Source organism: Ahaetulla prasina, chromosome 5 (genome assembly GCF_028640845.1).
Source record: "Ahaetulla prasina isolate Xishuangbanna chromosome 5, ASM2864084v1, whole genome shotgun sequence".
NCBI classification, from domain to species: Eukaryota; Metazoa; Chordata; class Lepidosauria; order Squamata; family Colubridae; genus Ahaetulla; species Ahaetulla prasina.
In genome coordinates, this window is record NC_080543.1 from 101816529 (window position 1) to 101842100 (window position 25572).

Sequence of the window (25572 nt, forward strand, 5' to 3'; positions counted from 1 at the left end):
TTGCTCGCTGAGTCCCCGGGCTTTTCCCTCTCAAAATGGCTCCTTCGCCTCTCGCCCGAGGGAGACGTTCTCGCGGACTCAAAGAGTCCATTTCGTCGTCTGAACAGCCTAACAAACTTGAGAAAGGGGTGTTGGAAGAAATATCCATCTGGGTTCAGTTCCAAGTGGGGACAAAGACACTGGAAACATGGAGGCTGCTTGGAAAGATGGTTTAATGGTGGCCAGGATCACATGGCTTGAGATCCTGAACAGAAAAGGGCTGAGATCCTGTGTGCTCCCTGGTTTTATGCTTTTTCTGAGCTTTGAACTTTCTGGGGCATAGGAAGAGTATCCTGATTGGTTGTCAGACTCCCAGGGGGTGGGAGTCTTAGCTAACATTGTAGGTTGTCCCTCAAGCTTGCCTGAGCCTTGCTGGCTGATGTAATCTTCCCAGGTGCCATGTGGTGAGATGGGTAGAGGCTAATCCTATCATGTCCTGAGGACCATGTCTTAATCCCATCACCCTGGAGCTGAAGGTCTTCTGTGTTGTAGATAAGATGTCTTTTGTCTTTCTGGGGCTATTAACAAAGGTGGGGGCCGCTTTCCAAGAGCATGTTTCTCCTTTTCTCCTTTTCTCATCCAGGAAGGTATAATATTCTGCTTTTTAAAATATTTCCTAGAATATTTCATTCTTCTAGTTGGGGGGTGGGTGCTAAATTCCTACAGGGGGTTGGACTAGAAGACCTCGAAGATCCCTTCTGGCTCTTTTCTGATTGGTTCCTCCAATATGAACTTCCTCCTCGCTAGTTATAGCGCCGATCCACTGATTAGCCTGCACAGAATCTGCCTAAAATTGCGCTGCTTTGTTGGTAGCCAAGGCGTACAATCCTAACACATGGCTTGTGGGTTAAATTAGACTTTTGCAGGCTTTTCCTTTATTTTTTCCCCTCGTCTACTTAGGAAAATTGAGAACCGCATGAAATCAGAACTATATATTCCCTTAAATGACAACAGGTTTACTCTAAACGCAAATAAACTTTTATTTCTGGTTTAATCGATAAGTTCCGTATTACCTTAACCTGGAAATTAGCTGACCAGACGGATAGCGTAAGCAAAAAGTAAGCTGTCCGTATTGGGCTTTTAGGTTGGGAGATAATGAGGAAAAGTAATACTAGAAATCTGGATAGAAAAAACTTCAGATCATTTACCTCCTTGCTGCCCTCTAGGGGCCGCCGGATTTTTTTTATAGCTTCGATCATTCACTTTCTCTGAGCCCCACCCCATTCGTTTGCACCGACACGCCCTTCTCGTTCGATTAGATTAGTACCGAGGAGTCCCTTCCACCGTAGGTCGCGGGGCCTGGGAGTAGGCGGAACATTAAGCCGGAGTCGGCCAATCCGAGATAAAGGACCCTGACAGCTGCTCTGCTTGGTCCGCCTATCTGCAACAGAGCCTGCAGGGCGACCCAGCAGTGACGTAATTCGGGAATCGGGCTCAGGGTAGGCAGCGCTAGAAGAAGCCGCGCAGCCAATAGGAAAGTTGTGCGCATGCGTGCCACAGCGCCGTGACTGTTTGGTATCGCTGGGGAAGGCTCAGTTATTGATTCCGGAAATCGAGATATTTTCCCGCGAAGCTTCTGATGCTGCAATAAACGTGTTGGTCCTTATGTTCCAGAAGGTTCCGTCTTTTTCTCGTATTAAATCTTGCTTCGATGCATATGCAGAGGGTCTCTTTTTGCTTTCGTTGCTGATTAGCTCTCGCAGCCATGAACAACCTTGATCAAAGTGTTGTTAGTGCCGCTCTGGTCATTTTCACATCGGCTTTGCTTCCAAGCACCGATGGGAGTTGTGTTTCAATAACATCTGCCAGCCTCACCTACCCACCCCTTAATCCCTTCTCGGACCTGACAGCAAAAGCCGCCCCTGTAACTTTTAAATTTAGCTTTTCTGCAAAGATCTGATCCTTTTCTGTTTGTCTGCCATCGAGCATCGCCGGATTAAAAAGAAAACAGAATTAATCCAATGAATTAATGTGGAGTAAACATAGCTTTTATCAGTTTATCAACTAATTAAAGTTTTGATCTACAAACGGCTTTATTAAAGAAGAATTTGTAGTATGACAGTTGAGACCTATACATATTGATGAGCGAATCCAACTACTATGGGCTGAAGGAGGCTGGCTTCTAGGAAGTCAATTTTGGGAAGAGAGAACAACACTTAAATAAATGCTTAAATGATGGAGATCCTAAAGGCAAGGCACTGTTAGTAATAAGTCTGCTTCCAACTATATTATTAATGGCCCCCAGAGAAAGGTCTGATGTGCAGCCCTCTGTGGATGGAAGATAGGAAGAAAACAGTCAAATGATAGATTTAAATCACATGTGGTCTTAAAGATTCAAATTGAATAGGCTTTAATAGATGGGAGTTGGGAATATTCTTGAAAAAGTAGTGGCAGCAGTGAAATTATATAAACACAGTAAGGGATATCTTTTTTGTCAATACGGTGCTAAAAGATTTGAAACTAGTTGGGATTTTTGAGCCCTTTTGACTAACTTTTGTGCTATTTTTATTGTACTAATGTCTACTATTTTTCAGGTTAAAGCATCCACTTAATTTTATGCAGTGCTCTTTCAATGGCACATATCAGTATCAACCAATATTTGCAGCAGGTAATTGATAAGTCTAATTTGAAAAAAAGAATCATCTGCTATTAGTCATTTATTTTGGTATACTATGAAAAATTCTTCTAACTTCCAAATCCAATAATGCTCTGTTGAATATACATGGAAATAGTAGAAGCATTTTGCGTTCAATAATTTCATGAGATTACTTTAAAAATCATTTTAAATTAGTCATATCTTTTTCTTATTTCATTGCTATTTTTGCTATTTTTAGTTACAAAGAAATGAGACTTATACCAAGGCCTAAGTCTATTCCTTCCTGATTCTGGGAGGTTTTTCCATAAGTATAAAAATTGTATGGATGGCATGTGATTTCCAGATATTCATGGACTCCACTTCCAATTATCAGTGGTGAGAACTGTATTCAGCAATATCTGGAAGGTCACATGTTACTCCCTACTGCTAGGCACTATGATGGTCATAATCTAGCAAAACTAGTAAGAGTTAATACAGTTTTCTTACTGGTCCTCTAATACTAAATTTACATGGTTTTCTTTCACAGGTACTAGAATCTATTGATGGCAGAGATGGATTGTTTTGTGCAGAATTAGTGTCATTTAAACATCCTCATGTTGCAAATCCTAGACTGCAGGTAACACATTTGGACTGCAATCCTGTAAATGTATTGAAGTTCTGCTGAACTCAATAAAAGAACATGACCTATTTATTCCTGAATAGAACTATATAGGATTGTCAGATAGCCATAATTAGAGGCATGGAAAATACTTTAAAATACACTTTGAACTGTTGATTTATTGTGGATTCCATGCCTAAAAGATATTGCAATGTTTACTTACGTTTTTAATGACAAGGAAGTATCTCCTTGTACTTGCTCAATGTAAAAGATGTATTCAACAGTCTTCCTACAGAACTGGTTTGCCATCTTTTTAAGAAAAGGTTGGACATCCACCTCTGAAAGAAAGTTTAACTCATTTTTCTATACATTTCAAAGGATTGGAATAAATAATCTTCGTGGTTCATTCTAACTCCAGAATTCTGTGATTCTAAAAGCAGTATATTATAGTCTTTTTAATAGCCAGCTTTTAGATTAAATGTTGCCCCATGCAAGGATTTGGTTTCGCATGATCATTGTATGTTAAACTTTTGAAACCTAATTGCCTTCTGAGCTCATTTTTTTTTCCTTTTTTGAGGTGCAAGTATAATTTATCCTTGTTATAACATGCGAACCTAATCACTCTTGAATCTAATTCCAATGATTCCTCCCTCCCATACTGTATATCATTGACTGAAAGAACAATGACTCTGTAAATATCTTCAAAACTTCTTAAAAATTGAATTTGGCCAGGTAGTATACTTATAAAGTTATTTTTATGATTTGTTTCAGCTGCTATGAGAAAAAAGCCAAAGGTAGCTAAATTGTACTTCTAAAGCTTCATGTTTTTTGTCAAACTAACTATTTTATGGCAACAAGGCCTCATTTTTCCCTCTGGTCTATTTTATAACTAGCTGTCATCTCCAGAAGAAAAATGTCAACAAGTGCTGGAACCACCTTATGATGAGATGTTTGCTGCTCATTTAAGGTAAAACTGGGTGAGATAAGGTGCCCCATTCAAGTCTTCCAAGTAGTCACAAATGGAACCTTGCACTAAAAAATCATCTTAGCAATTATTCTAAAAGTGTAGAAGTGGCTAAAATGGTGTAAAAGAATAGTTTTTTTTAAACCCAGTTATTTCATAAAAATGAATATTTGCATAGAATTGTACCTGAAAAATTCTAAAGTAGGAAAATAAAACATTGTAAATATATCATAAGTAAGCATTCTACTCAAGTACCCTTTTTAGCCAATGAAATTAGCTATTATTAATTTTTTGCCATTTAAGAAGTCTGATATTTAAATTTCAGGATAAATATACTAAGAAGCAAGAAGTACAATTGGATTTACTAATAAAAAATGTGTGTAGGATTTATTAAAGTGAAGTGAAGAGAAGAGAATATAGGCCAGCTTAGTTTTGATTATTATTTAAAATTCATGTTTCATTTTTTTAAATAGATGTACTTATGCAGTTGCCAACCATGACTTTGTAGAAGCATACAAATGCCAAACAGTTGTAGTACAATATCCTTTACCATTTGTTCTCTTGAAAATCTGCAGTGGAATTTGAAGTTAAGCTTTTGGCACAAACTACAGAGTTACCAATGTTGGGTTAAGGACCAAATAAATGTTTGATTTACTACTTAGACTCAGGGTCTAACTATACTATAAACAGGGTCAACTATACTGTAACTGGATGTAAATACTGAAAAAATTCTGGCTTTACACCCAATGTAAAGAATGCCTGGCTTTTATAGTCAATGGGTTTGCATTTCTAGATAAGGAGGTTGTTAACCTTTGGTAATTAGCATGATGTAATAGTTGTGGCCTCTTCTGATCAAAGCATGAGTGGCTTCAGTCATCCACATCCTGTGAATGTCCATATTAAATCATGGACATTATTTTTGCCTTTTTATATTGGTGTTAAGCTGTGGGTTCACACTTAGAGCTGAGTCGCTAAATTTCATGATTTTTTTAAATGAATCACATTTCATCAGATTTCCTTATATTCTCTACATCTTTCCTGAGAGCTTTTCAAGCACACAAAGAAGAAAACTGGTAAGTACCTGATCAACATAAATCTATATCTCAGAATATAAATGAACTGGCCTGATGAGAAATATTCCATTTTACATAGGTAGAGGAAGACAGGGTATAACCCATTTTAATATCTCAAATGTTCCTCAGCTTTGAAGAGAAACAGAAGCAAAGTGATCTCTTGGTGGACCAAAAATAGCATTTTGTCATACATAGAGAATGGCATGAGATCAAAGAAAGATAACTAAATCAACATTTGATTTTATTTGCATTAAGCTAGCCTTTTCCTATAATTTTCAGCCATTTGACTCTCCTCAATAAATACTAAAAATAGCCCATGGAAAGATTTGAAACAGCCATGAAATCTCTCAAGGTCTCATTTGTCCTGGGTAAATGTGGGCTTAGGTACTGGTGTGCTTTTTCCATGTCCCTGAATATTTGGAGAAATTAAAGGAACTCATTAGAAACTCTAAAATTTCATTGCCCATGTTAACAATAATAAATATAAAAGACGTTTTGTTGCTATGTTTAAAAGTATGCAGCAGATTATTTTTTACTGTTTGCAAGATTAACCCTGTGTTGAATTATCATTTGCCAGGGCTTTGCCTATTATGTATGCAGTGGCACTTGATCTTCGAATTTTTGCCAACAGTGTAAGTATTGCTGCTTGGGCCAAAATTAATAAACACTGAAGGGATGGAAAAGATTGGGATGGACTGGGTAACAAATGGAAATGCTCTGGGGTTGCCCTGAAACATGTTCAGGAATACACAAAGGTATTTGCTCACTTGTATATACACTGTATCTAAATTCTGAGTGTGTATGTATTCTGTCCCAATTTAGTGATTGGAAGGCTTAAGTGTGATTGTATCTCACTGTTGTGTCATGATAGGCTGATCAACAACTAGCAAAGAAAGGCAAAGGCAAAATTGGGGACATGCTGGAAAAAGCAGCTGAACTTCTTATGAGCTGTTTCCGTGTATGTGCAAGTGACACGTGAGTATATCCTTAGTCCTAGGTTAAATTGTTGGAGATGTACGTTACAGTTTTTATACTTTGTAAACTGGTCTGTAGGCTTGTTATATGTCAGTCTTCCTTGACTTGGGAGGCAATTGTGAAACTGCCCATAAGTTGAATTTGGAATTCTTTGAAAGCTTTATTATGGCAAATTATGAACCATATTTTCCTTAAGAAAGAGGTTATCTTTCTTAAGACAAAGTTTCCTCAGTCTTAAGATTTGAATTCGTACGTATATAAATATTAATTCATTGATAAATGTCACAATTGAAACTGGCCTTCATAATATTTATATTATTTATTTATTATGATTTTATTTATTAAATTTTTATGCGTCTCATCTCCCCTATAAAGTGACTTATATATGCCACTTTAGATCTGATGAGCTGAGTAGCCTGTTTCTGAATATGTGTAAAGAGGATTATGATGTTAGTACAGACCTCGGTTATGATTTTGGTATGCAAAAACACTTGTTTAGGAATGTGGCTCAAAGCCTAATATGCGTGTTTAAGGATAAAAATTGATTTTGATCATTTTTGTAATATTTGTTACAGTCGAGCCAGCATTGAGGATTCAAAAAAGTGGGGCATGTTGTTTTTGGTGAATCAACTATTTAAAATATATTTTAAGGTATGACAGGAACTTGAAAATCTTATCATGAATTCTTTCTTTTAACTCAAGATTGTTGTCACACATGTAACTTCCCCTCTGCTAACAATGTTGCTCTTTCCAGATCAATAAACTTCACCTATGTAAACCATTGATAAGAGCAATTGATAGCTCAAACCTTAAAGATGAATATAGCATGGCACAAAGAGTTACATACAGGTACTATGTTGGAAGGAAGGCAATGTTTGATAGTGATTTTAAACAAGGTATTTATCATATTAATATAATTGATTGTTTTTTTTGCTATGAACTTTTGCATATTAATACATTTAAAAAGTTGGTTTGATATGTCTGATCCCAGTATCATAAGAATACTGCAGGTTACAGATATATAACTGTGGATAAACTCGTCTTAATTCATTGTCAGTACAAATTATTGAAATTAAATTGCAAATTTCATTAAACTGTGTGGAGAGAACATCATTTCTATTATTTAGAAGGTCCAACATGTTGTGGATTTTCCTGGTTTTTCTACTTCCTTTTCCATTTTGATATTCCTTCCACCCATTTGTATCTATCTACTATTTCTATGCTGATGTTTTCACTAGTCATATATGTTGAATTGATACTAGCTTTTGTTGATGCTACTGGTGATATTACATTGACTACAATTAACTTCTAACCTGAGAGATGAATATCTATAGAAGCTTATAGAAGAATATCTATAGAAGGAGCATGTGAGGTTCTTTCTGTGATTATATTGCAGTTTTAACATCAAATTCAGAAGCATAAAATTGTTTTATATTCTTATATTTTGAGGTGTGTCTTCTGATTTAAAAATTGATGTCATTTGATGTCATGATGTCTAAAGTTAAAAGTAGAATGTGGGAAAAATGAAATGGTCTGTTTCAGGTTAAACCAAACTCATTAAAAACTAAGCATTCCTTTCTATTTTGAGCACTTTCTTGTTTTCAGAAAGTCTAAGTTTCTGACAATTGTGAGGTTGACATTTGTTGCTCTTCAGAAAACTGATGTAGTAAAATTCAGGAGTAAGCATGATTAGGGAGAACCATTCTATTAAACTTGAGTATTTGTAAAAACCACTATTGAGAATAACCATTATGGTCTTTCTCTCTAATGCATGCTGGCTGAGAAATTCTGGGAATTGAAATCCTCCCTCTTAAAATGGCCAACACTGAGAGACATTGTTCTTAATGTACATACTGTATACTGAAATCTCAGCTGATTTTATTTTTGCTTTGATAATAGCGTAAAAGACATATATGTTGAAAAGCTAGATTTTACACTGTAACAGGATATATGCAGTCTTCCAGAGCCACATTTGAAAGATTGCTAAAAAAATTATTGTGGATAAACTCACCTTAATTCATTATTAGTACAAATGATTGAAATAGATAAATTGCTAATTTCATTAAACTGTGTGTAGAGGAAACATTATTTCCTGTTATTGTTTAGAAGGTCCAAAGTGTTATGGAGTCTCCTGATTTTTCTACTTTTTTTAAGCCCAGTACTTGCTTCTGGTCTATGCTGATGAGTTATGGTGTTCATCTTCTTTGTCTTCTTGCAGCTGAAGAGTATCTGTCTTTTGCCTTTGAGCACTGTCACCGGTCTAGTCAGAAAAACAAAAGGATGATATTGATTTATTTGCTGCCAGTGAAAATGTTACTGGTGAGTGGCATTTGAACTTATCAGTCTTCCTCCAGGAGAGATTCCGAACTTTGATGAATAGTATAAGAATTTGGAATTATGAGAATGTGTCCTGGATGTTCTCAAATTAGCTGTTGGCCTGCCCCTTTCATCCATTCTGTCTTCTATTCAAAGCTTGTCTTTTTTCTGGGCAGGTTAAACACGTTTCTGCAAAGCTTGGACTGGCAACTGTCCATTTTCTAAAGAAAGACTAGAGCTCTGTTTGGAGTTCATTCAATGTAATGGAAGAAGCTGGCACTTTGCTTTGTAGCATGCTGGGGTTCCTATTTTTATTCTTGCCAACCCAGTGAACTGTTCAAAAGAAATTATATAAAGAGCTCAGGATTGTTTCTGTTGTATATTTGTTTGGCAACAGAATGACTCTATAAAAATTACACAGAATGGGACAAATTTGGAAGTCAGAAGAAAAATAGTGTTTAGAAATGGTCCAGAGCTGCCTTGGAACAACCATGTAGGAAGGCTTGTAGGACATGGCTGTGAATGCTACTGACTCCACTCCTCTAGGCCCACTTCCTTCCTTCATAATTATGTGATCCAGAGTTGAGTATATGCAGCTCACATATACACAAACACAAATGCAGTTTAAGGATAGAGCAGAAATACAGTTGCAACTTGTTAATTCATTACCCAGACAAAAGTGCAAATGCTTCCTTTACCTACTTCTGGTAAAGGGGTTGAAAAGAATTCCAGAAATCACACATTCATTCTTTCCTACCATGTTTAAATGAAAGTGAACGTTAATTTAAAAATGATGATATGTGTTTTGATGGCTATCAAGTCAGGTATCAGCAGATTAGAATCTCTGGTCTTAAAAGTATGTTCTGGTACCTAGTAAAGAATTGGGGAATGAGCCCTTTCTTGGCCAGAGATTTATGGAGTTGCCCATCGTAAGTATAGTTTATGGAAGAAGACATGTAAGATTTGGGACTCACTAGGCCCGTGATGGCGAACCTATGGCACACATGCCCAAAGTGGCACATGGAGCCATGTTGCCTGGCACGTATGGCATTGCCCGTTCCTCTTCCGGGTTTCTGGCATGCGCATGCAACGATCAGGTGGCCTTTGGGCCAGAAACAGGAAGAGCCGGTCCCGTTTTCAGGTGTGAGCATGCATGCTGGCCAGCTGATAGGCGCATGCGCGGCAGTAACTGGAAGACTTGTTGGCCAGCACGCATGCGCATGACGGAAACCAGAAGTACCTTATCCGGCACGCACATGCCCCCTGAGCAGCTCGTCTTCCTGGTTATGGCCCTGACAAGCACCCGTGCTCCTGCAAAGCGTGCCTGCATACAAAGTGCTCCCTTTTCAGCACTTGGTGATGCGCGCATGCTCCCTTTTTGGCACTTGGTGCCGAAAAGGTTCGCCATCACTGCACTAGGCATATAAAATTGTTAGTTGTACACTTGTACACTTTTCGTGTTTTGTAGCTCCAAATAGTCAAGGAAAACTTGAAACTGGATTGAGGGCACAGTATGTCATCAGATGTGGTTTGAGAATGACAGCCTGGATTCCAGAGAGCCAGAAACATTAATGGATTTCCTGAACTGCTTAGTTGGAACTTCTGTTGCAAGAACTTAAGAATAAAATGCTGACTTCTCCATTAAGGAGGAACTGTAGTTCAAGCTTCAGAACACAGGAAGAGGAGAAAGAGCAGTTCTTTGCTAAATGCAAAACTCCAACTCCAGATCCAATGGAAAGTGACTGCTATCAATAGATTCTTTCTGATAGATTCAGAATTGGTCTTTCAAATTGGTCTTTCTGTTAAAAATGGCTAGTAATAATATGTAATGTAAATGCTGAAGGACACTTTAGAGAGATGACTTCGGTCTAACTTGACCCAGTTTGGGATCTCATTAGGATCCTGCCTACATATGCTGGGTATTATTTGGGTAATAGGCAGGCAAAAATAATCTCTCTTGTGTTAGTAGATTAACTATGGTAATAATTGGCAGAACAACTGATGACTGTTTATAGCTTTAGGAAAAACCTGATTATTGGTGTTTCTAATTTTTGGCATTGAGTTTAACATTATGCTTGGATTTTCAGGGCCATATGCCAATGGTCCAGCTTTTAAAAAAGTATGACCTCATGCAGTTTGCAGAAGTTACAAAAGCTGTGAGGTAAGTTTCTTTTATGGAACTGCATATATTTATAATCCTATTAGTATAATAAGACTGCAAACTATTTGTCTTACAATGTAGATTGTACAAACTGTTGAATGTTGCTTTCCTGTTGTGTTAAAAAAAATGCTCTTCTTAGTCCCTAATTTCATATTAGTATAATGAAATAATGACAGCTGTAATGCAGATTAAACCAACATTCTCCTCTCCTCTGGAAATAAATGAAACATCCCAACCATAACCACATTTGAGCTGTAACTCTGCTTGCTTTGTACTAATGCCTTGCCATTGCAGTCTCACTCTTTGAAAAGTAGATCCCGGAATCCAAAAAGTTGCCAATCCATTTGCTCAATATTGGTAACTTTAAATATCGGTTTAGTGTGGTATGTACAAGCAGAAACATCCCAGGCAAAGTCATGGTTTGTGGACCTTCTCATTTCTCCTCAATGAAACCAGGAGAAAGAACCTGTTTTATTTTGACTAGAGCTCTTCTTTTATATAAACCGGAATATTAATTTACTGATTTGGTCTGGTTTTTGTAAACTGGTTGTTAATTTCTTTCTGGGCTTCTTTCTGAAGAATATTGTGCTTGTTGCTGGTTCTAAGTTAACATGCCCTTTCCAGGCAATTGAATCTTGTATCTGTTGTATCTCTCCTTCTTACAATCAGAAATTATTAATAGTGTGTAGTGTGAAGTAATGATGCTTTCATTAGGTTATGAAAGAGTTTTGGTGCCTTTATAGCACGGGTGTCAAACTTGATTGCGTCACGTGATGTATTGTGACTTTTTTGCCTTTGCGGAGCCGGGGTGGGCGTGGCCTGCGCATGATGAATCCGGCCCAGAGCTGCCAATTTGACAACCCTATGTTTAATGTAGGAGGATCAAGGTGGGAAGAAGTAATTGACCGGACTCCTTATCAGTAATGATAGTTGAGATAACACCTCTGAGTAAACCAGGAAAGGAAAGATTGAACAAGTCTATAACTCTTGGACTATCAGATTAGAATTTCACATTTTCCCATAATAATATTTCAGGTTAAAGTGAAACAAAGTTTTAGTTTATTCTTCCTCTTGGCTAGGGGGAAATGCCAAGATACTGGAAAAATCAAATAAATAGATGACTTCCTATGAAGCTACTTGTTGCTGATTACTCAGTATATGATTATGCATCCCAAGTTATATGTAGATACAGTCACTGTGAAATTTTTGGAATGTTCAAAATCTTTATTTTTTTAAATTCTTGTAGTGAAGGGAACCTGCTTTTATTAAATGATGCTCTTGCAAAACATGAGACGTTTTTCATTCGCTGCGGTATCTTCCTTATTCTTGAGAAGCTGAAAATCATCACCTACAGAAATCTCTTCAAGAAAGTGTAAGAGTTCCATTTATATAGCTTGACATGGCTACGGTGTCATTAACTGTGTATAATTTGATGTTATAATAGGGAAAAAGTCAGATCAACGAGAATTACAAGTAGCCCTCGACTTATGACCACAGCTGAGCCCAAAATTTCTGTTGTTAAGTGAGATATTTGTTAAGTCAGTTTTACTCCACTTTCTGGTCACAGATGTTAAGTGAATCACTGCAGGTGTTAAATTAGGAACACAGTTGTTAAGTGAGCCTGGCTTTCCCATTGACTTTGCTTGTCAGAAGGTCACAAAAGGTTGATCACATGACCCCTCCAGACACTGCAACCATCATAAATATGAGTCAATTGCCAAGTGTCTGAATTTTGATCACATGAACATGGAGATGTTGCAATGGTGTAAAAGTGTGAAAAACAGTCACAAGTCACTTTTTAGTGCCATTGCAATTTTGAACAATCACTGAATGAATGACTGTATATTATTTGTTTTCTCTTTATTGTAAGGAGTACTTTTTGAAATGGCAAGTTTGCACTTGTTGAGCAAAGAACCTTTTGACCATCTTTCTAAATGGAAATTTGTACTAGTAAAATCTTTTAATCAGTAATACGTTTGCCAGAAGCATCTGGAATCTATTGTTTTAAATGTAAGAACCATGCTTTAGATTTTCAGAGACTTGCATGTTATTTTAAATATCTGGCAAGAGAAAAACTGTCCCTGTGTATTTTTTTTTTAAAAAGAGAGGTCACTGAGATGGGACTTGGAAAGCTATATTTTCTGACTGTAGTAACTATACAGACTAGCCGAGAAAAGTCATATTCAGGAATAAAGAGAATTGTTTGGTTTATATGAATTTTATATTCTGTTTTGACTCAGCATTTATGGCTGTTAATAGAAATAATGCTTTATATGAGCTGCATTATTCTGGAATAAGTAGACTTGTTTATTTGGATTAACCCTAATCTATTAGTAAAATCTCAAGATTCTCTTTCATTCCTTAAATAAAGTAATAATAGGGTAGTTTGGTTCCAAATATTTGGGATTAACCAAATATTAGGGCCTAACTAGACAACTTACGATCCATTTGGGTCATCCTTTCAGATATATTTCCTTACCAAAACAGAGAATGCAAGTCCAAACCGATCACCGTGTTTCTGCCACCAGCCATGATCACATGATCCTTATTGACTTTCTCCCTGCAAGCTTCTCAGGCTTCCCCATTGACTTATGGGAAAGTGTCAGGGAATGTTGTAAATGAGAATCAGGTAACCATGGCAGCAGAGCAGTGGCACTGAATAGCAGCTCAGTTGTGCTGACATGGCAAGAACTTTCCAAAATTTCATTCCCATGGGAATAATGGGTCCTGACATTCTAGAAGTTAGCCCCTTTGAGGTACCTTGATTGAAACGGTATGATGCACTGATTTTTCCAGTTAAAGGTTACATATATATGTGTGTGTATAAATATACGCATACATACATACATGCTTACATAGATACATACACACACAAACTGTAATATTTTACCACAGTCCTTTACCTGCTAGTTTGCAGTAGTCACCTTCAACTCCAAGACTTAATCACAATGAATTTTGGCTGGATCTACCAGACTATGTGGCAGAATCTTTTCTCAGAAAAATAAAATATGTTGATGTTTCCATTTCCAGAAATATGAGTATGGGCAGTGAGGGCATAGATCTCGAAGTTAAGGCATAGACTAGGTTGGAATTACTATCAGTAATAGCAACCGTGATGTTTTTTTTCTTTCCTTCAGATATTTGTTACTTAAAACTCACCAGCTAGCTCTAGATGCCTTTCTCGTTGCTCTGAAATTCATGAAAGTCACTGATGTTGATATTGAGGAAGTCCAGTGCATTTTGGCTAATCTCATTTACATGGTAAGTGCTGGCATTCATAACATGGCATGCATAAAAACAACATATGCTGTTGCCGTAGGCTTACTGTACTATAACATTTTATGTCTCTGAATCCTACTTTTATATACAGTGGATGTGCTTTGTGTATTCATAAGCATAAAAGGACAAATGGCTACTCAATGGAACAATGAACAATGGATTGAACAAGGTTTTTTTCTCCATTACGTATTTCTCCAACATTGTATTAATGGTATATTAATCACTAGTTTATAGTGAGAGGAGCATTGCCAGCTGCCCCAGGTTCTGTGTTAGGGTGAGAGTACACCAGGCTTTTTTCAGCCTTGTGCCTTTGGGCTTCACTGAGGTAACAGTACCCAAAATTCCCAGCCAGCTTAATCAGTGACCAAGCTGGCAGAGAATTCAGAAATTCATGGTTTTGGTATAGCTGGAAGGCAACAGGTTCAGGGAGAATAGACATCAGCAGCAATGGTGTATGGAAAGGATTATATAACACAATGTTGATTCAAGAAAAGGAATTCCTTTATACCTGCTTGATACCTTTTAGTGACCTTTCCAGGTCTGGTGCCTTGAAAGATCATCTTGATTTGGAATTCTGGGATTTAACTTTGTAAATACATGTGTTTATATTTTAGTAATCTGGAGGATGCCAAGTTGATTTAGAACAGCAGTTCTTAAATTGGAGATAATTTGGGCCTATGTTGGGAGTAATGGAATAAATTGTAACTGCTGATTTGTGAATTAAGGATCCAGTTTGGGATTATCTTTCTTCTGAGATACTTGTGCAAAAGAAGAAAATCTGTTTTTGGGTGGGTGGGTGATGGGATAATGATATTTATTCAAGACCAGGAAAAGGCGCATTAATTCAGAATATGACTTAACACTATTTTGTTTGCAGTGACTTTGTTTCCTGCTTGAATATTGCTGCAAAATAAAAATTAGCCCTGTGCCCTGTACATGCCTTATTCAAATTATCTAGTACCTAAATCACACAACCTTGCATGACAGCAGGTCCCTGTGCATAATATTGCTTTGATCTGTAATTAATCTTTCAAAAATGGCATACATTGAAAAATATACATAGTTAAATAAATATTGACACCCAAGAGATATATGTAAATTATTCTAAATTTGCCAGGCTGATGCTTGTGGGTTTTTCTCCCCAAACCAGGGTCATATTAAGGGCTATATATCACATCAGCATCAGAAGCTTGTTGTTAGCAAGCAAAATCCTTTTCCTCCACTTTCTACTGTCTGCTGAACTGAGATGGAGGAATGTTGCTCCTGGGCGGGGATTATGATTGGAGGAGCCCTCTTTAAAAGGTGGAACAGTCTTGCATTTAGGACAAAGAGGGGCATGCTGAAGAGATTGCTGCAGTACAGAGAAGGAATGGCTCCACTACTTTCTGCCACTCAAAGGAAATGATTATGATCCCCTCTCTGTAATCTTCAGAACCGCCTTCTGAAAGACAAATTTCAGAATAGGTACAAAATGAACTATGCATTGTTTCATCAGGATTTTTGTATCTCTGGATTTTTCTTGATAAAAATCCCAAATTGAATAAACAGCATTGTATTCTGTTGATAACGTTCTGGTGATTCATAACATGACCATAATTGATGTTTTCAATTTTAATATTGCTATAATATTTTTTTAAAAAAACATGTAATGACTTAATGTGTTATATCTTTCAAAGTTTAATTAAATGTAGAAAATGAAAAATAATAGTTGGATGTTTTACATTTTTTAAATTGTAAATTTAGGGTACTTTCAGTGAGACTGGCTGTTGTGTTGTTAATATAACTTCAGCACCTATAAGGCAACTTAGAGCTTCTATTAAGCGTCTCATTATCTGCAGGACACATACAATGAATCTAGTTTATGGTGATATGAATGATAAAATTCTTGATGATGTCATTGTGCTAGATTTTCTCCTTTGCATTTCTTCATGTTTATATATTGGAAACAGTGATCTCAGAAATTATTCTCCTGAAGAGAATACAAAATTAGATACATATTACTGGGGAAAGATAATTTAATACCAAATCTCACAATCAGTGAAATTAGTACTTTGATAATTGATTTATATTGGAAACAAATACTGATTCTATCTCTGGATGTTCTATGAAATCTTTCCACAGAGGCAAATGTAATGAATATTGCTTTGTTCATGGAAGGCAAAAAAGTTTTATTTTCATAGATAGGCATACATCATATTTACAGTAGTGGTTCAAACTTGAATATGTTATATGCTGGATACTCATTTTCTATATATTTTTTGTTTTTATATTTCATTACCCCATTATTCGTTTAAACCACATCACATATCTTGAGGTCTTGGTAAATATAAATGTTTTCCAGTTAACTGTTTCAGTTGCCCATGGTTCTAAAACTCCGGTGAGAAACCATGTTCCTTTATAGGGAACGGCAATAAAACTTCCTCCCACAGGCATCTCCTTGGCTTGCGCTTGACTGCGGCCACAGAATTCCCTTGTTATCAGATTTCTGTTGAGAATTTGCTTGCAATCGTTCTCACTGAGGTAGGAAATAGGCCACTGTATCAAGGAGGGTGTCAGGTGACTTCTGTTTGCATTCCAGCCACTAAGGCTACCTTCCATTTGTGAAATCAACACGTGCTCTGCAAAATCCCTTTCTGGAATGCATATGGGTAGATGGTTCCTGTCGCAGTCAATTTGGCTGCTAAGCTCAAGCAAAGCCAGGTTGTTCTCGCCAGTGGTGTTGTCATAGCGGAGGTGTATATTTGACTCTTTCACTGGTATTACTTGATTCAGTCCTTGCAGCTTGGTGATTCCTGAACAGGTAAAAGTGTATTCATTGGTCATTACAATAGCTTTTCTTTTGACTGGGTTTACATTAAACAAATGAAAAATGCCATCTTGCCAGTTAAGTTGCTAATATCATGGAATAGAGAAAAATAAGCACAGAGAGGAACGGTGTCTTGAAAACATTTCAGTATATACAACTGAAGTTATTAGTGTAGTAATGCTTATAGATTATGCATCTCTTTTGGGATCCATGAGGTTCAGTAAAAACAAAGTAAAATTTATTTTCTTTGCTCAGACAATCACCTGGAGAAAGTGTAGAAAATAAAGAAATACATGTTGGCTCTTGACCTATTTAACTAGGGCTGAAATAAGAATAATGTACGTAGCCGAAGCTGGTCCTACCAATAAGTGGTGTGAAACCACTAATTTTATATAGCATCATGAAGAGACAAGAGGTGGCACCAATTTCACATAGTGGAATATCTATGTTGGCAACCTTTTGTCACACTTAGGAGGATCTTGTGGTTGGGGAGGGGGGGCTGCAGTGACTGGAACAGTGTCTGCAAAAATACCTATAGTCAGATGGTAGCAAACACACTGTAACCCATCATTTCTTGCATGATGCAACTTGTATGAAAGGAATTGCCACATAGGGAACAATAACAATGATTATATTCACTATCACACCGGACCACAGCTTGACAACTTTTCTACATTACATGACCTTCACTGACAGTAGGGAGGAATAAATAAATGGCCACAGATTACCAAATCAAGTGAAATTTTAACACCCAGTCTTATCTTGTGTGAGAAGACAGAAATCTCAGTAATCTTGTGACATTTCAATTAATACAATTTTTTTTAAAAAGATAAGTTTCTGGGTGATATTTTAGCATCACTGTGGCTACATGATGCATGTTTGTGCTGGGGAAATGCAAGGTTGCTTTTCCTTAATTTTTCTTTGTTGTTCTCTGGTTTTTTGCCTAAAATAAAAGATTAAAAAGCTTCCTTGATTCAAGCTTGATTCATGGTGATATGGATGCACCATGCAATTTTCTTGGGAAGACTGAAAAACATTTTGTCATCACTACCTTTCACAATGTTCTTGGACTTTCTAGACTAGCCCTGGGATTTTCTGATGAAGTCCCTCTTCCAAATTAATTCATTAATGATGGCAGACAGTAATTTTTGAGATTAGGCAAAATTGTCCAGGTGTTAGCAGTTAAGGTGATAGTGTCTGTCTGTCATCCATGCATCTGTATATACATCAATGCATCCATCCATCCATCATACATATTGTAGCATGGCAAGTTTGCAGGTGAACATTCTGAGTCTACTAATACTTTGACTTGATATATTTGAGTTTCTATTTCTTTGAAATTCCCAAAACTGAAAGAAATAGTTATTAAATTACTTACCAATCACAACACTAACGGGAGACAGCAGTGCACATTCAGCTGTAGTCAATACAAAATTAGTTTTCAGGAGAACACCTCCACAGATCCATTTTCCTTCTGAATTTAACAGCAAGACCTTAAAAACAAAGCAAACGAGCATTTCTTTTGCTCCTTATAGGTAGCCTGCCCATTATGGTCATAAATAGTCATTGTAAAGCAGTCATCACGTGGCTGATTTAATTTTATGACCTTTTTGTGGCAGTTAAGCAAATCACCATTGTCATTAAGTGAATCTATGGTCATTAAACAAATACTGTGGTCATTAAGCAAGCCCATTATTTGCTGTTTTTTCCGAAAGCTGGAAGTTATCACATCTTTCTGGCAAAACCATCATAAATCGTCATGACAATGGGATGCTGCAAATGGCCATAAATGTGGGCTGGCTGAATACACGAAATAGTGTCACATGACCATAGGTGAGCCTGATTGTCAAAATTCAGGAACTGGGTCATAGGTACCTTTTGGGGATCTGTTACTTTGAATGTTTACTTAAGTGACCGATTGTAAGTCGAAGACTACCTATACATCCACTAGAAAGGATATGTTGCTATTTCATTCCCCATTGCTTCTGATATTGCAGTTTTATGGAACATTGATTAATAAGGAAAACTAACTAGCAGCTGTAATCGTTGTCTTTATGAACTGGATAGTTGGTAAGTCAATATAGGAGAAAAGCTGTGCAGCTTATAGCAGCTTTGGCATTTGAATAAAGAATTGTTAGTTGGAAAAGGTGCTATCAAACCCATGATTTTAAGCCAACATTTGGGTTATGCTGAATTATGGCCAGATGGGATTTAGTAAGAAATATGGGGTAGAAATCCAGATTAGGTAACTAGCAAAAATTCATGCAAATCACAAATAGATAAGAAGAAGAAGGATTACCCAGCTTTAATTCTCTTAAAAAATGTTGTTTGCCATTGTTTGAGTAGAATTCCAAAAATAATACAAGAATTGGATGCTCTCTCTGATGCCACAAAGTTTTAAACAGTGCGCACTATACTTCATCGTAGCCAAAAGGTCAGAATTAGCTCCAGAATGTTCATTACCATGAAATATGTGAATTATTTGAATATGTTAACTCCAGCCTAAGGGGAGAATCCTTTAGAGCTAAATACAAGATAAAATATAACACTTATACATGAAATATGGCCATGTGATTCTGGAGAAAAAAACAAAGTTGTTAATGCCTGGAATGCACTACCAGACTCTTGTGGTCTCTTCCCAAAATCCCCAAAGCTTTAACCAAAAACTATCTACTATTGACCTCACCCCATTCCTAAGAGGTCTGTAAGGGATGTGCATAAGAGCACCAATGTGCCTATCGTTCCTGTCCTAATGTTCCCTTTGATTTTATCCAATTTCATATAGTTATTACATACTTATGATTATATATATATATATGTTTATATATCGTATAGTTATTTCATGCTTATGCTTATATATAATGTTGTGACAAATAAATAAATAAAATAAATAAGTACACCCCCCCTTTACTATCGACAAGTGTGGAAGTACTATATATAGTACCAGTCCTCAAACAATTTCCATGCGAAACAGTTGTTTTGTATTGTACTAAATTATTATCTGATGCAAAGGTGAAATAGGGAGAAGTGCCATCTATTAGTGGGCAACAGTAAAGACATGGTATCAGTTGACCCCCTAACCAGGGGTGTCAAACTCATGTCACGACGTCACGTGATGTTATTGTGACTTTTCCCCCCTTCGCTAAACCAGGCGTGGCCAGCGTGTGGCACAAACCCGCCCATGGGTCAGGAGCCCTATCCTAAATTAATTTAATTTAATTTTGTTTTGTTATTTATATTTTAAATTTTACTTTTCTGATCTACAGTCATGATTTGGATTTGGATTTGACCACCTGTAAGCATTACAAGTTTCCATTTGAGCCCCAACAGCCAGACCAAATCAGGAGCTCCTCCATCACTTTGGGTACCTGCCAGGGGAATTCTTTGTCAGCTGGAATGAGTGGACATGAAAGAGGTTCCTGAAATCTTCCACAGGCACATTCATCTGGCAATATATTGCAAGAAAAAAAAAACAATGTCATTTTTAATGGGTAGATTTTCCAAAGCATCCGAAGGCAGGACAAGAAGCAATGGATGGAAACTAATCAAGGAGAGAAGCAACCTAGAAATAAGGAGACATTTTCTAACAGCAAGAACAATTAATCAATGGAACAACTTGTCTCCAGAAGTTGTGGGCGATGCAACACATAGGTTTTTAACAAGAGATTGGGCAGCCATTTGTCTGAAAAGGTATAGGGTTTCCTGCTTGAGCAAAGGGTTGGACTAGAAGGCCTCCAGGATCCCTTCCAGCTCTGTTATTCTGTTATGTGTGTTCTTGTTTTCTGATAGTTGATTTTTTCTGTAGATGTAGAGCAAAGCTGCAGTAGAATCAAAACTGTTCATTATTCCTTATGACTGGAGACCCAGCCTACTCTAAAAGGAATGGCAATGAGTTGTGTTTCCATTGCCTGTTATGTTTAGAGTGAGCTACATTTTGCACAGATATTAAATGAAGGGATTATTGCAATACATAATCTCCCAGTCCTTAATGCAACTTCAGATACTGACAAATGAACCAGAGATAATTTCAGTTCAATTGTTTAATATGCATACAATTCTGACTCCTGGGTTACCTTTCAAGATTTCTTTTAAAAAAGTCTACATACCTTCTGCAATGCATGATTTATCATCTTCCCCCAATTTATAGCCTTGGGCACATGAACAACGGTAAAAGTTGAATTCCGGATAGCAGAAGTGCTGACACCCTGTGTGGATTTCATGGCGGCACTCATTTTTAGCTATAGAAAATAAAATGTCACTTTTACAAGATAAACATGAAATGGGACGTAAGAAATCAAGTTATTCCGCAAAAAAAACAGCAAGGACTTTGTTTCTCTAATATTTGTCCTCTTTTTAGTGGCAATTATTTTTTTTCAATTTATTTCTGAGAATACCATTTGCCAGACTCTATTTCTGTGAGATATACAGATTCTTTGTAACTGCCATAAGTTATTGGTAAGGTTTTTTTTTTTGAATCAAAAACTGCGGCTGTGCTCTGGAGAATGATGAGTGGCACCCTGATTTGGTCATAGAGAAGATTCACTGAAAACATTGTATAAAGTCCCATTGTTATTTGCCACCCTTCTCGGACTATAGTATGACTAATTTTGGAATGAATCACATGCATAGAGTCAGCTTTAATTTTTGGTAGTAGATTTGAGAAACTTAAGAGTGGAAAAAGCCCCACAATGGACTAAAATTGCTGATTTGTATATAGTTGGCAAAATGATTTTGTATCTCCAGCCAAAACATTCTACACTGCCGTAATTTTCAATGCGCCAATTAAGCAGAACTTCAGTTCATTTACAGTATGAATAAAATACAGCGACAACAGTGTAGTTTTCTATGAAGTGCGGCAAGATAATGATATCATTAAATGGGCTGTGACTAATTCTTTTTAAATCATTTTCCCCTTTCAGCTTTTACTGCCCTCAGAAAAATAGATGACCTATTAAAAATTAATTGTACTTTTCATTTTGCAAATGCATGTGCACAATACCCATGGAAAATCTTATGAGTGTTATTGTGTGGTTTGTCTTCAAAAAGACAATATTGCAAGGAAAAAGTCTGTAGTGTAGTCCAAAAGAAAAAAAAAGGTAAAGAGAAGTGAGAGTTCTTCAACCATGGCAAGAGATTTGGGAAAAAGAAGAGAGAGTACTATTTATGTTATTTTATTAGGTTTTTATCCCAAGCTTATTATTCCAGGCAACAAACATACATAATACCCTGTCGTCAGCATTCTTGTCCTTGTTGCCACCAAAACAATTTGGCAGCAAGCTTTTTTTCCTCCTAAAATGTATGGGGAGGGTGGGAATCTCCTGAAATGCTGCAGAGGAAGGGGAACTGGGCAAAATCAGGTGCCCACTCCTTATCTAATGAGCCTCTAGTGGATCCCAGCCCTTCTTTTGAAGTAGAGTTCTTCTAGACCCAGACAAATATCTGCTTGCAAAACAGAAGGGTTTAAAGAGAAAAATGTCCATTGTGACTGTATATTGCTTATAAGTTCTTTTATGACACCTAATATTGGAAGAGAGCTAACTATATTCCTTTTAGTACCTCCATTATTGAACCATTACTAATTTCTCATAAGAATTAATGGCACACATTCTGGTTGATTTACCAAAAGCACAGTTTATTCCTTCAAAGTCATCTCTACAGTCACACGTGTAGCTGCGAATAGTGTCCCTGCATGCACCATTATGAAGGCAGGGGCTGGAAGAGCACCGGATACCACCTGGGGAAAAAAAGAACATCTGCATTTAGAGCTTTCTAACAAGGGAGCTTATATTTTGTTCCTCTTTATATGTTTATCTGTAAGCTAATAAGCAACTTTTCCAAAAGAGTTTCCTAGGCTTAATTTAATTATTTTTTGAAATAATTTCTTCTATGCCAAGTGTAGAGATGGTATTCAGCAGGTTCTGACTAGTTCTGGAGAACCAGTAGCGGAAATTTTGAGTAGTTCGGAGAACTGGTAAATACTACCTCTGACTGGCCCTGACCCCATCTATTCTCTGCCTCCCGAGTCCCAGCTGATTGGGAGGAAATGGGGATTTTGGAGTAACCTTCCCCTGGAGTGGGGAGGGAATGGAGATTTTACAATACACATCCCCTGTCATGGCCACCAATCCATGCCATGCCACTCCCACCAAGCCACGCCTACAGAACCGATAGTAAAAAAATTTGAATCCCACTACTGGCTGAACCCTGTTCACCACTCAGGCATTCTTTAGATGAGTTGGGAATCCTTCCTCCCCCCAAAAAAACTTCTAACCAGCAGGGCCAGTTGTAGTCTCAATACACATGGTTGTTGGCAACAAAACCCTTTATTTGCTTTTTGATATAATGGGCTTCACCCCACCATTGGTTCCTGTCATGGGATCCCTGAATGTGAGTAGTCCTAAAAGATATAGGATGCCTGGTAAGGCTGCAACACATCTGCCAAAATACTCATATGAAAAAAAGCAGCAGCAATAAAAGTACAACAAAGGTCAGATCTCAGATATTCTGAAAAGAAACCAATAGGCTCAGGTAAAGGTAGGTGAAAACTAAACATATCTGAAAAATATTTTTCTCTTACAACTCAAGCAGATCAAATTCTGCTTGCATCATTTCTGTCCTTAGTTTTTATATTTATATAAGCAACTTGTTAAGGGAGAAATAATTTTTTGGGAAAAAAATCATCTTCTAAGAGAAATTTAGGAATATCACTTGGGGACTAGGACTAGAAAAAAATGTTGTTTTCTACTGTTTTCTGATACTGTTTAGAAATGGAATAAATGTAAGCCTGGTAGAAAGAAGCTTTTGCACATTTGCTTGTTTGTTTAACAAAATCCTTAACTTACAGTCATCACTCCTTTTGCATTTTACTGTAATAATTAGGCAGCATGATCTGAAATAACCACTGCCTGCAAAAACGGGGCTGAGACTGTCTTTAGCTTGCAGACCACAGTTTGACCCTCTGCTTCATTCAGAGATAGTTTCACCATACCAACATGTGGATTACTTCCAAGTGCAACTAGACAAATTATTTTTATTCTGATTAAATTTTAATGAATGTCTACTTTTAGTCAGGTCCCTTGTTTTGCCATCAATAAAATCAGCCTGAATTTCCCTTGTAAAGGAAATTCAAGCTAATTTTAAAAAAAACATGCATAAATAAGATTATTTTGAAATGCTTCTCAGCTGATTTGAGATTATTCTGTTAGTAAGGCCTCTGAAAAAGCTTAGTGTTTTTCTAAAGAAAGATTTTATGTATTTATCTGGGGAAAAAATAAAGCAAATCAAACAAGAAACAAAAATGTATTCCTATGCTGAGATAGAGGAGTATTGAATGTTTAGAAGTTTGTATGTTAAATTTGTATGTGAGACATGATTATATTGAGTATTGATGTAGCTGTTACAGAGGAAATAACTTATATATCTGAAATGTAAGGTAATGTAAATCTATACAAAGATAAGAAAGTGTATTATCTACAAGCTTAAATTTGATGACAATGTTTAAAACCAGAGATGTTAAACCATGTCCATTGTTTTTAATTTGAATTACTAATAAAAAACTTTTTAATAAATAAATAAATAAATAAATAAACCAAAAATGTATTCCTAGGGATAAATCTGTTGTAAAAATAAGCATAACAAAGTGAGTGCAGGAATGAGCACTCCATTTAAATGGAGAGCATGATTTATGAAAAAAGTAAACATTTAAAAAAGACTCTTCAAACATCACTATTCTTTTTAAAAGAAAATACTAAATTACAATATTTCTATGTTCATTTATTACTGCTGCAAGTCTAGCCTGGAACAGTTTGAAAACTTTCATTTTAAAGCAATGAGTCTGGATTAATAGCACTGACTAGAATTCCTTCCTTCCTTCCTTCCTTCCTTCCTTCCTTCCTTCCTTCCTTCCTTCCTTCCTTCCTTCCTTCCTTCCTTCCTTCCTCCCTCCCTCCCTTCCAAAAAAGGCTAAGAATAAAGAAGCAAAGTTTGCATTAATGGCAGCATCTTCTCTTGGGTGTCCTTTAGAATAGTAAATTATACCACCACAGCTGTTGATTTAAAAGATAACATAAACATTGAGAATTCTTCAGTTACAAAGTATTTCTAAATTTCTTCTTGGGTACTCACCAAAGTAGACACTCCAAAATTCATCCTGGAAAAAAGAAATGTAACTGTTTTCTTGTGCAACTGCAGACATATAAAAATGACTGATTGTAAGGGATATAAGACAGCTGCTCTATAATGCAGTGTAAAGTTTACCAGTTTTTAGCATTTGGTCAACATCTTTCAACTCTCTGAGTCCTATTCCCAAATAGATATAGATGTGATTATGCCATTCCTCTTTTTTTTTTTTTGCAGAGATAGGCTGCAGCAAATCACGAACATATTATTACCCTTGTACGTTTTCTGTGCTCTGCAGAAAACTAACTGTACTGTCTTCCAGTTTGGGGCTCTTCCCCACAGCCAACTCTCTGAATTGACCGAAAACAACATCAACATAAAATATGCTCCTTTCATAGGAACAGTACTGGCAAATGATACTGCGTATTATGAGCAGGGATTGATGGATTCCTCCAGGTTTGTTTGCTTTCTCCCACTAAACATTTGGTCCAGTTTGATTTAGGGGTTAGGGACCCAGGCTAGAAACTAGGAGACTGTGAGTACTAGTCCTGCCTTAGGCAAGAAAGCTGGCTGGGACTCCTTGGGTCAGTCATGCTCTCTCACCCAACTGTTATGGGGAAAATAGGAGAAGGAAGGAGTGCTAGGTA

At 36.8% G+C, this 25572-nt stretch overlaps 2 protein-coding genes across 9 annotated transcripts in view; one reads left to right on the forward strand and one right to left on the reverse strand.

Moving 5' to 3' along the window:
• Positions 1-1479: 1479 nt before the first annotated feature.
• PCID2 (PCI domain containing 2) overlaps positions 1480-25572 on the forward strand; it is a 107023-nt gene continuing 82930 nt past the window's right edge. The window contains exons 1-15 of one of the 8 annotated variants that reach the window (XM_058186833.1): positions 1480-2229; positions 2574-2647; positions 3162-3251; positions 4127-4200; positions 4671-4736; positions 5229-5270; positions 5848-5902; positions 6142-6245; positions 6821-6896; positions 7000-7141; positions 8464-8564; positions 10649-10722; positions 11969-12094; positions 13860-13983; positions 25248-25381. In XM_058186833.1, coding sequence (XP_058042816.1) covers positions 2612-2647; positions 3162-3251; positions 4127-4200; positions 4671-4736; positions 5229-5270; positions 5848-5902; positions 6142-6245; positions 6821-6896; positions 7000-7141; positions 8464-8564; positions 10649-10722; positions 11969-12094; positions 13860-13983; positions 25248-25381 — 1244 coding nt within the window. In that variant the 5' untranslated portion in view covers positions 1480-2229; positions 2574-2611. Of the gene's footprint in view, positions 2648-3161; positions 3252-4126; positions 4201-4670; positions 4737-5228; positions 5271-5847; positions 5903-6141; positions 6246-6820; positions 6897-6999; positions 7142-8463; positions 8565-10648; positions 10723-11968; positions 12095-13859; positions 13984-15151; positions 15569-20073; positions 20859-25162; positions 25382-25572 lie in introns of those variants that run through there. The other 7 variants (XM_058186831.1, XM_058186837.1, XM_058186838.1 and 4 more) reach the window with 7 other exon arrangements.
• On the reverse strand, positions 15706-25151 carry PROZ (protein Z, vitamin K dependent plasma glycoprotein). Its single transcript, XM_058186841.1, has 6 exons — positions 24932-25151; positions 22428-22541; positions 20914-21045; positions 20176-20252; positions 18186-18300; positions 15706-16793 (listed from the first exon to the last, which is right to left on the reverse strand). Exons 1-6 carry the CDS (start codon positions 24999-25001, stop codon positions 16276-16278), a joined length of 1026 nt encoding a protein of 341 aa, XP_058042824.1. The 5' UTR covers positions 25002-25151; the 3' UTR covers positions 15706-16275.